The 12,180-nt window shown below is 32.4% G+C and overlaps 1 protein-coding gene across 1 annotated transcript; it reads right to left on the reverse strand.

The window, feature by feature from the left end:
• Positions 1-4,596: 4,596 nt before the first annotated feature.
• On the reverse strand, positions 4,597-10,397 carry LOC108547761 (trichohyalin). The gene is made up of 4 exons (XM_017900413.1): positions 10,346-10,397; positions 7,475-9,251; positions 6,752-6,999; positions 4,597-5,005 (listed from the first exon to the last, which is right to left on the reverse strand). Exons 1-4 carry the CDS (start codon positions 10,371-10,373, stop codon positions 4,785-4,787), a joined length of 2,274 nt encoding a protein of 757 aa, XP_017755902.1. The 5' UTR covers positions 10,374-10,397; the 3' UTR covers positions 4,597-4,784.
• Positions 10,398-12,180: the final 1,783 nt, after the last annotated feature.

The raw sequence follows: 12,180 nt of genomic DNA on the forward strand, positions 1-12,180 counted from the left end.
AGGGAAAGAAGAAAGGAGAAATCACTTCCACTACCTTTTTCTATATGTATCAGCAGCATTAATGATAAAAATATAAGATTTAATGACGTAACCATTAATTTACTCTTGGCAAGGGCATGGTAGGATTCTCTTGTTTGCTGCTTGCACGAAATAAATGATATCGGAATAGTTGTATCGTGCACAACTACATTCCTACGATTAGATCGGTTGAAGCATACCAAATAGTCCCGAAACACGTATACGAAAGTTGGGAAATTTACAACTTTGCTCCCACCATTTTGTGGTTTAAATTTGCAGAAGTGTGTCTTCGTGCACGCTAGGCCTATTGTACTAGCTTCAAGCATCAATTACCGAACGCTGTCGACATATCACGAAGATTTCGTAACAGCCAGACCTGTCTCGTATTTTCGAAAGAAGAAGAAATTATCCGAAGTGGATCATGAATATCCATGTGATTCATTTGCGTGTCTCATTGGACATGTGTAGTTCAAAAATAACAATTACCCTAACATGAACAAGACAATTGATTCCCGAATAATTTATGTTCACCCTTAATGACAAAATGCATTCGGATCCCGTAACATTTACCGTTTAATTTCGCGTGTCTTCCAACGTTGCAAGCAGAAGGTCAACCAGTAATTAATTCACCTACAAAATAAACGAAGTTACGTAATTAATTAAATAACGAAATCGATACAAAATAAAATCAAATTTTAAAAATGTACGTTTAAAATCAAATTTAAAAATGATGAAATATACGAATTATTATAGAAATATAAATCACTGAGATGTAATGTAACGATATATTATAGTAAAATGATGTGTATTCTCGTTTTAATTTCAGTTTCAATTACCGATTTTTAATTATTTCAATTTTAGTTTTGAAGTTTTCAAATAAGAGATTTTTATGTCGTGTAGCATGGAGATTGAATCGAATACTACGTTTCTCTGTTTAAAAATTTGACATTAATTGATAATTACATTCATCTCAAGAATCTTGAAATAGCAGAGTGCAATATACTGCTCAGATAAAACGTTATTATTGTGTTTTAAACTACGAAGCTTGTATGAATATAAGTGAATATATATTTTCTAATCAAAATAACATTTTCAAAATATTTTCAAAATTTTTTTAGAATATATTACTGAATTTCAGAATATTTTTCGGAATATATTTTAGACTATTGTTTCGAATATTTTTTAATAAACGAGTAAACAATAAATAAACAAAATAATTACAGTATAAATATAGTAAAGATACAAACTTTAACACTAACAAATATAACAAATGAACACAATATCGAATACATATTGATTTTGTTATCTTTCGAGAAATAGTCATCAGATTGTCAGCAAAAATAAATTTCATGGTCACGGTAAATCAAATTTTTTGTCAAACCTATAATTTTCCTCGTTAAAATAATTAATTCATTGAAACTCGTATAATACGACATCGTTGATACCTGAGGACGAAGTTTTCAACGACACCTCATATCCCACAGAAATTTGTGGAATTACTGAAACTCGAAAATCACGTTGGTGAACTTATTACTTCGAAATCAATTCGAAGGTACGTTTAAATGAAGCTCTCCCCAGTAACTCGTGTTACCCAGTTGTTGCATATCGCGTTTTAGAACAGAATATGTTAACCTTTGCAACATATAAAAATAGCAGAAAGTCATTAACGAGTCAGAATTTTCAGGTGTGGTGAATCGTAACATGTGTATTAGCCATCGCAAAAGCCTGCTTACAATTAGTTCAGATCAAGTTTCTCAAACAGAACTCATCACACGATATTTGCCATTCCACTTTTTCTTTTCTTATCTCTTCCAGATTATTTAGCACGGTTCCAATTAATCCATGTTAACTTTAAATATGTTTAAATATTGTTTTTATGTAAAATCATGTGTACTCCTATCTTTTAAAATGTCGACACTTCTGCAATTTGGATCACGATACGTTGTCGAACATTATAATCATTTACCGATGATACAAAATATTCAAGAAGTTTTGACCGATTTTTCATAAAATAATTTTATTAACCCTTTGCACTCGAGAGGTGAGCTTCAGTCACCATTTCATAAAATTTGGAAGATCGATATTAATTAATATATCAAATTTAATGTAATGTAACAGTGTGCGAGGTATCGAAATTAAATAATTCAACAATTCTATTATTATACAATTTTTTATTTACTACTCAAAAAGGTTTTGTCAGTTTTTTAGTAGGGAATCTTTGAATCTCTACTCTTCTTTAGCCAAAAAATCGTCGAGTGCAAAGGGTTAAAACCATTTTGGGGTTAATACTTGTAAGAAAAGCTACAAAATTTGTCCCTTTTTCATTCCGGTTTCAAAGTCAGGTTCTACCCAATTAATTCCAGAGCTGGGTAAAATTTTAATTAGTTATTATTTTAATTACCAAATTGTAAATAAATATTCTCTTTTAGATCGTGTATGTACTCTTGGAAATAAAATAAAATAAAATATTTCATTTGGGAAATTACAATGACGGTGGTTGAAGTAATGGTTATTTTTAAGAATTCTTTTCAGCAAATTTAAGTTTCTTTTTCCAATCTATTTATTAATTTTAGAAAATACGTTTCATGAACTACGTATTCAAATTTGGTACGAAAATAATAACTATTGTCACAATAAAACGTGAGGAGGAGCTGAAAATTTGTTGAAAATTAACGGATATGTAGTTCTTCGTGGTAATTTTTCAAACGAGAAATTATTATTATGGAGGTTTTTAGGGGTCTTTTGGCGATAAATTCATCGTCGATGTAACAACAGTGATTAATTAATCACACTGGTTGGAAGTTTACATCGGTAACGTAAATTTTTTCAGCAAATTTAAGTTTCTTTATTCAATCTATTTATTAATTTTAGAAAATACATTTCATGAACTACGTATTCAAATTTGGTACGAAAATAATAAGTATTGTCACAATAAAACGCGAGGAGAAGCTGAAAATTTGTTGAAAATTAACAGATATGTAATTCTTCGTGGTAATTTTTCAAATGAGAAATTATTATGGCGGTTTTTAGGGGTTAAATTCATCGTCGATGTAACAGCAGTGATTAATTAATCACACAGGTTGGAGGTTTACATCGGTAACGCAAGTTAACGTTGAGAGTACCATGGAATGGTCAATAAGGAACGAGAAATCTGCCATTCTGGTCTGCTAGAATTAGCGTAAACGCAAAATGCGAGTGCCGCATTTACCCCAGGAGCAAGGGTATTCAATTTATAGCGTATCATAAAAAGTTATAAGGGTTATGTGCGTTCTCTGATAAGGATCTCCTTCAAAAACATGGTAAGACTGACCTACTTCGCCAGTTCGTAATCGCTGACCGACCAATTGTAATTGCCTATTAGCCAACGTATGGAAACGTTATCAGCCTAACTCTGGTGTAAATCGTTACATATTAGCATAAATAAGTTCAAGGCCCATGCGCAGCTGTGCGAATGATGCATTAATTTTTCTACGACATGATTTTGTCAAATGCTGCTAACCTTTATGAATGGTATTTGTAATTATAAACAGCACTGGGGTGCGAAGTAGCCGAATATCGATTAAACGAAACAGAGGAACGGAATTTCTCGAGTTCTTTCCTTTCGCAATTCCAATTTTATTTTTACTTCCACGCGTTGCGTATTATAAATTGCTTAATCTACAAAATCGACTGTAAAGGGCCCAAAACTTTCTATAGTGTGCAAAACACCCCAAATTATGCAATCAACTATAAATTTTTCTTTTCGAATCACCAATAACTATACTAGCTTCATTTACTCGTGGATGCTACCTTAAATGATCGACGTGAGAAAAGAAACATTGGTTATTTATTTTCTCGAATATTTATTATTTATATGAATATTTATTGTTTCATGTTTAAATTTACGTATGATAGAATTGTTTCGATATTGGGACTATTTGGATCACGATTGTTTACAAAATGTAATATAATAATTCTTACAATTAGTATAATAGAGTGAAAGATATAAGAGGTGATTTATTCCTCGACACTGGCGTAGCTAGGGAATGGTGAAGGAAGTGATTCATCCCTGAGATGTAATTTTATTTTTCGAGTATTGTCTTATTTCTATTAACTTAGTAATTTTTATTGTACGATTCACAACTAGTTTTAACAACCAAAGATTCAGATGCGAACGATCAGCCTCTATAACCTCTAGCGAGAATAATTGAAAGGTAAAGGGGAGAAACAGGCGATTTCAGATGCACATACATTTTTTCAGTGGTCGTTAGAACTATAGTAATTAAAACTATACTTTTCATTTTCTGATCTACTAAATAAGCTTACAAACTTTAGGCTATGAATGATAATGTTAAATTCGAAATTGCGACAATTGTAACAAAGTTCATGTAATTCCTAGCTTCCTCCCTTAACTCTTCAATTTTAAAACATGTCATATCGTATAAATTTGTTATTCAATCACGTACATTCTAATTATTCTGATTTATAAATATTACGTCGCATAATGTCTAAATAATTAATACAAATTTAATTATTTAGACTCTATCACCAGATAGAAATATTAATTACGAGCAAATTTTAAGTCATCTAGAAAACGGTTCAAAAATTTGAGTATCTTTACACGTCCACTTCAAAAGAGGTTTTTAAATACGTCCTTTTTACAATTATACGTTTTGCCAATTAAATTGGCAACGTAATAATCGTCACGATTTTGCTCTTCAATGCGTGTTTTCGAGTATTGCAAGGGGGCGGAGGAAACCCTAGCTACGTCACTGTTCGTCTAAATATTACGATGCAATTTCTTTGGACACGTAATCGTCGGTGAGGTGGTTGCAACGTAGAAACTGGTTTTGCAGTTTATCGATGTGCTGTGCTAGCAACATCAGCCTCTGAGACAATTGGTCAAATTCGTCTTTCAGCATTTCGTCATTACCGTTGTACTCTGTTTTGTCATTAACGTTATGCCACTCGGGGACAAACTTCATGTCATTCGTGTTAACCGATGTATCTGAAATAAAAGTTGACAAGTAGGATGATTCCGATACTATAGAAAAAGGCAAATACTAGTGGTAGGATATTTATATGAAGTACCGGTCAATGGGCAGTAAATGACAATATAAATTATGAATAATAAATTACCTATCATTATGGACAAAAATTAATACGATGTAAATATTAAAACAGGGAAGTATCAATTTCAAAACGATTACGTGAACAGTAAAATATTAAACAGCTCGATGAATATCGAAATAGTGAAATATTATCCACAAAATAAATATCAAAATAAAAAAATATTAAAATAGGAAGATATCAACGCTCTTTTATGATATGATAATTTAGAAGTTATCAGGCAATGCGTAATTATAATATAGTAATATTTGATAATATTTAAGACGATGAACTCACAACAGTCGGGGAAGATGAATAATGCAACATATTTTATAATGTTACAATAATATTAAATTATTATATCATTGTATTATATTACAATAATATAATAATGTTACATAGTACTATTGTATAACAATAATTATCATATTACTAAATATTATAATTTGACATTTGATATTCATATTTGGGTATTTTAGTATTCAACACATATCACTAAAATTATAAAACACTGAACATTATTTAGACATCGTATAATAATATATAAAAATATGTATTTATTGTATTCATACTCATTGTTAACGTGAAGTTCACATACGCATACGGTAAATCAATGAAATTATTATATCATCGTATTATATTACAATAATATAATAATGTTATATGGTACTATTATACAACGATAATTATCATATTACTAAATATTGTAATTTGACATTTGATATCCATATTTTGGTATTTTAGTATTCAACATATGTCACTAAAATTATGAAACACTGGACATTATTTAGATATCGTATAATAATATATAAAAATATATATTCATTGTATTCATACTCATTGATAACGTGAAGTTCACATACGCATACGGTAAATCAGAAAATTCTGAATCCTCGCTACTGTCTCTTTCAGCTTGTTTACTACAGTGATCCTCTTCCTGATTTCTCATATCAGGTTCATTACCGTCCATCGACGGTTCTACTTCTTCCTGCTTGTCTTCAAGCACATTTCGATCAACATTCACGGTTTCATTGTCATTAAAACGTGTCTTTACAATTTTCTTCCATCGCATTTCATAGGTTCTCATACCGACAACTGTATAATCGTCATAGGCAGTTAGCCCGTCGCTATTTTGCTCGTGCACGATTTATGGCAGAGACTTGGTCTGCGTGAGGTTTTGCAGAGTGTTTATATCGAGTCTTTATTTACAGAACTTAGGCTTTACAGAACCTAAGCTAACGAGTTGTAAGATGTCCGGCTACTCGCTGTGGCCTGGCTATCGGGTGTCAAGAGACGGATTGTTCGAAAGAGTAAATGGGAATGTTTATAGGGATGGCAAGCAGCCCGACATTGCTCTGCCTAAAGAACAAGACTTTGTTCTCAGATGATCTGGCGAAGGAGTTGGAAAGGTGACGAGATCTTCCGGTAAGACGACTATGAGCTCATAGCACTTACCCTAGAACCTTCGTAAGGCTAACATCAAAAAGTTTTATAACGTGTATACATATATACGATATACATTACAACGGTACATACATAACGATAATCATATAGTAATCACATAAATAACTACTTTTACATTTTCTACTTATTATCTATGCTGTCTTTAACAATATCAAAGTCATCTAAATGTTATTCAATTTACCTTCGTTAATTGGATTTTTAGAAATGTCTCGTGCAACTCTGTGTATGGACCCACTTATAACGTCATTTTGAATCTTCTCCTTCAAAAGTTGTGGCGCTATATGGTCACTGGATGCTTCTTCCCCGTTGTCCATATGTACTTCCTCGTGATCTTGGTTCGTATCCGCTGATTCGACATTGCTGCGTTTCATCAGTCGCATACGATTGAAACAATAAATTGATCCAAGAACTGTCGGGAAAGATCTAGTACTGTAAAATATAATACATTAAAAATCTATATATAGTATAGAAAAATTTGTAGAAAAATATGTAAAGATATACTACGTAACGTGCAGATATCCCATAACGATATTTAACCCTTTGCGTTCGACGATTTTTTGGCTAAAGAGAGGTACCAGATGACAAATTTTCTGCTATAAAGTTGATGAAATTTGTTGAGTAGTAAACAAGAAATCGTATAATAATTGACACGTAGAATTATTTCATTTCGATACCTTGCACATTGTTGCATTATTTTAAATTTGATATATTAATTAATATCGAGCTTCGAAATTTTATCAAATGGTGACTGAAGGGCGCCTCTCGAGTGCAAAGGGTTAATATTTAAATAGATTTATGTCCAATTTGATTTCGCTATTTTATTATTTAATATACGTTACTAAAGTTATGAAACATTAAATATTATTATTTAAATATTTTGTAATAACATAAAAATGATACATACTAAACGTTCTCACATCCCCTGGGAAAATATGGCGGTGGTAGCGGAGATAATGTTCCATGTTGCCACGTCATGTCTAATTCGGGCGGGTGCCAGACTATTTCATGACCCATGTCATAATCCGATAAATCAAATTCGGGATTCCAATCAGAATCTTCAATTCCTGAAATCCCATCATAATATTCCTCTTCTGAATGTTGCACGACATGTTCAGGTGTACTTTCAGGTGTACTTTCCTCAACCTTCGAGTTCTGATTAGCGTCCACCGACGATTTTGCTTCTTTATGCTCATCTTCAAGGACATCTAGGCCAAGACTCACGTTTTCATTGTCACCGGAACATTTGGCAGTTGACGTTTCGTTAGATTTTTCATCCACCTTGTCAAAGTCCACGGCCACCTCCGGCTCCTCATTTTCATTCGTGGATTCTTCTGCGCGTCGTTCACTAGACGATGTCGTGTCATCTTGCCATTCGTGTCCGTCAACGACGACACCTTCCTCAGCTTCGGGATCTCTCATAGCATTCTCCAGCATCAACGAGAAAAGTAAATAGTTCTCCAATTTCTCCTCTTTCGTGTATTCCGTTTCTTGCGATTCCGAGCTCTTGAAGTAGTCTTGCGTTTCCCCTGATTCAATTGGTCTCCATTCAATTACTGCCGGCGAATGCCACAATTCTGAAGCATCTTCATCCCATCCACTGCTTATACTATAAGATTCCGAAGTTTCTTCGTGTGCTTCGCTCTTTCCTTTTTCCTGTTCTTCGTACTTTTCTTCTTGCTCCGAGTTTTCTCTTACTTCTTGTCCTTCGAACCTTTCTTCTTGCTCTGGGTCCTTTACCTGTTCTTCGGCCTCTTCTTCTTTCTCTTCGTCCTTTATTTGTTCCTCATTCTTTTCCCCTCGTTCTTCGTACTTTATTTCTTCTTCATTCTTTTCTTCTTGGTCTTCATTCTTTTCTTCTTGGGTTTCGTACCACTCTTCTTGCTCTTCATTTCTTCCTTCTTCTTGTTCTTCCTCCTTTGTTTGTCCTTCATTCGTTTCTTCTTGTTCCTCGTTCTCTTCTTCTTGTTCCTCGTTCTCTTCTTCTTGTTTTTCGTTCTCTTCTTCTTGTTCCTCCTTCTTTTCAGCCTGCTCTTCGTTCTCTGCTCGTTCTACGTACTTTTCTTCTTGTTCTTCGTTTTCTTCTTCTTGCCCTACGTTCTTTTCTTCTTGTTCCTCCTTCTTCTCAGCCTGCTCTTCGTTCTCTGCTCGTTCTACGTACTTTTCTTCTTGTTCTTCGTTTTCTTCTTCTTGCCCTACGTTCTTTTCTCGTTCTTTGTTCCTCTCTTGCTCATCGTTCGTTTGCTCTTCTTCCTCGTTTTGCAAATTAGTTTTCATTGTACTAGTAGTGACGTCAGATTCTCTGTTATCGGGCTCGTTCTTTCTCATTTTTGAGCTTTCTTTCGACACCACGAGGTCATCTAGCAACAGATTTTTCATCAAGATGTTGTCCACTTGATAAGAATAATCATACGAATTTGTTGTCCTTTCGTATGCCGAATGCTCGAATAGAGCTTCGGACTCCACTTTTCCGATATTGTCCATAACCTTGGCTTGAATCGATTCGGTACGATAAGTTTGCCACATCGCGTAACATAACCATCCAACGAACAATACCAGTTCCAAGTATAGGATTAATTTCACGCATTGTATTAATTGTTTCCATTTTTTGTTCGGTCTCACGTGTTTCGCGCATGGAATTTCTTCGGTACTGATTAGCCCTTCCTCCAAACTTGAAACCTTCTCTGCGATCAATCATCGAATTGTAAATTAACGACAATAATCATTAGTTACGATGACAACATGCACCTGACGTATATTTATACTCCTTCAATTATTTTCACCCTTGTTTCGAATTAATATTTTTAGAATCATATTTCTATTTACATTATTAATACCGGTTTTGGAAATGAAAAAGAAATCGAATTGTAAATTAACAACAATCAGTATTAACAGAACAAATATTCTATAAAATGACAGGACTCATTGTGTACAATTTAAAAAAATTCTTATATTATTGATATTATTAACTCTGTTTCTATTCCAAATGTATATTTTATTTCAATTTTCTTCAGTGTCATATACCCATTAATACTTTTAACACTGATTTTCTAGTAAATTAATACGAAAATACGAATTAAAGAAAAATACGGTTATAAACTCAGCTATTAATAATTTTGATGGAAACTAATATTTCTTTCTTGTAAACAAAGGAAAAAAATGTAGCTTCTGTGATAGTGCTCATTTGACAACATGATATGTGAGTTCAAGTTGAAATTTACGTAAGAAGTTGAAATGAGTCTTCGATTAAGCATTCTTAACATTCGATCGATTTTCCTACTTGTTCGTTTGCATTATTTACATCTACAAACATTACCATAATATTTTTCATTTGATCAAAAAGTAAGTTATCGTTACACGAATATTCTAAAATTTACATTAAAAATATTTCAATATTTCAACAAACGTTTTACACGGAATATTTTACAGTTTCCTATAGAAACGTAGATACTTTACGCAGAATATTTTTCGTGGATATTTTCAAATTTCAAAAATGATTTGTTTTCACTGTCAATCAAGTGTCGAACATATAGACATCCACGTACGTTTCTACACACGTTGACATTCATTCGTGTACGAAAATAGGAAGAATCGATCGAAAAATGAAGTTCTATGTAATATAAAATACACATATGTGTATATATATACATTTTACATATGCGTGTTCGTGTGTATATAAATATACATCGCACACAATTATATACGCGCGTAATACGCATTTGAAAATTGGTGCCTAAATGAATGATAAAAACAGTATATAGAGAAGAAATGTACTCACTGTTAACTATACTCCAGCCTTCCTTCATGATGAACGATCAGTTACAAACTAGCTTTATTGAGGAAGAAAGAACATTAAATGGTAAACGCAAATATACAAATTAACCTCGACCTGGCAAAGTTTAGCATAAAGAGAAATAAAAGGTCGCATATACGATAAAAGTTGTTCTCCTACCACAAGCTCTGTTCTACGAGGAAGATGTCCACAGGTCAAACTATATCTTCCACGGGTCGAGCTCCATCGTTTCATGCTCGTTGTTAACAAAGAAACCTGCTCGTTTTGTTCATTGTTTTGTCGGATCTACGTTTCCTTAAATTTCATTACGAAACGCATTCTCCGTTAGAATCCAACGAATAAAATAGCTAAATAAATCTCAGGTACACGTGGAAGGAAGACATGGTAAAAATTACGTAATACAACATTTTTGCGCAGAATGTAGTATAACATTTTCGAACAGCTGCATGCGTAAGTGTCTTGCAATTTCCACATGTGTTATGTAAAACATATTCGAGAATATAATGTTAATTGGAAATTTCGAGGCTCTTCGGGAAGCTAATTGTGATCTTGAAGACGTTATGAGTTCGATAATGTAATTCTTTAACTTAATAAAAGAAAGGTAATAATAAATTATTCATAAATTAATAAAGGAAGATTAAAAGTAAATGCTAATTCTTAAATTTTTTGAAAACTCGAACTCGAAATATCGTAAAATTTCGAAATTTTTTAATTTGAAGAGCTGATTATGCGTTTTTTCAAGAGAAATTTTGTATTATGGTCTCTTCAGAGTGCTAATTTTAATTCAAATTTAATACATTTTGATAATTTCATAATTTAATAATATTTTTGAGAAGGATGGATTTTGGTATTTCATTGGGAATAACGATTATGCAGTGATCTATAATGTATCGAGTTATCTGTACAATATGCCTAGTCATCTATGATGATTACCGGTAATCAGAAATTTTAATCACTCGTAACGATTATCTGTAACTAAAATCATGCGAAGAAAAATGTTTCTTATACGACTATTATTTTTCAATTTTGTTATTTAATTATTGTTACGATCTCTGGTTTTAACAGTTCTAGTAATTTTAGCGAAAGTAATGAAGTTCGACATAGCCGATCGTGACTTACAGTATAGACTAAATCTGAATTTCGCTTCTAGAATTGCACATTAGCAATTTCATTGCGAAACTAAATTAACGTAGTAAGCATGTGTCATATAATTCGAGGCCGTTCTGTTTGCTCGTAATTTAACGATTTTATGAAACGTTATTCGAGTGTTATTGGATCGCGTGCAGAAAATTATTTTTCAAAGTTGATGTTTTATTTTTTAATTTAATAACTGATTTTATTTCTTTCTGGTAAATAAATACCTAATCTATTAGGAATAATAAAGCACCCTAATTATGCAATCTTTTATATACATTGGCACGTTATGGTCTAAAATGTTTTCATGCATTTGTCGTGGAATACGGACCTAGCATTACACATAATACATATTATCATTCCCGATTTGTGAGTACAATCTATTGGTGTTGGAATGAGTTCTGAAATATATCAAGCTTGTTTTGAAAGACGCAAACTATACAATAGCAACGTGAAACATAGAAATGAATTCACCTATGTATTTTATTTAGCAATTATAGTGCATGACGGTATATATGATTATCAAATAAACACAGTATGAATGCAATAAAGAATTTTTTAAATATTTTAAGAAATGTTTAAGAAAATCGTGTAACTATGAATAAACTACGAATACGTTTAAAATCGTATGAAAAACTATAGTGAAAAAACGAATTAGATGCAATTAGTATATTTCTTTTTCACTT

This window comes from Eufriesea mexicana, unplaced genomic scaffold (genome assembly GCF_001483705.2).
Source record: "Eufriesea mexicana isolate 0111107269 unplaced genomic scaffold, ASM148370v2 scaffold1178, whole genome shotgun sequence".
Taxonomy (NCBI): domain Eukaryota; kingdom Metazoa; phylum Arthropoda; class Insecta; order Hymenoptera; family Apidae; genus Eufriesea; species Eufriesea mexicana.

Excerpts from the sequence above, each read along its gene's own strand:
- LOC108547761 (XM_017900413.1), bottom strand. The coding sequence starts at position 10,373 with ATGAAGGAAGGCTGGAGTATAGTTAACA. Across the intron at positions 9,252-10,345 it reads AGGCTGGAGTATAGTTAACA|AGAAGGTTTCAAGTTTGGAG; the intron begins GTGAGTACATTT and ends GATTGATCGCAG. Across the intron at positions 5,006-6,751 it reads TAAAAATCCAATTAACGAAG|ATACATCGGTTAACACGAAT; the intron begins GTAAATTGAATA and ends CTTTTATTTCAG.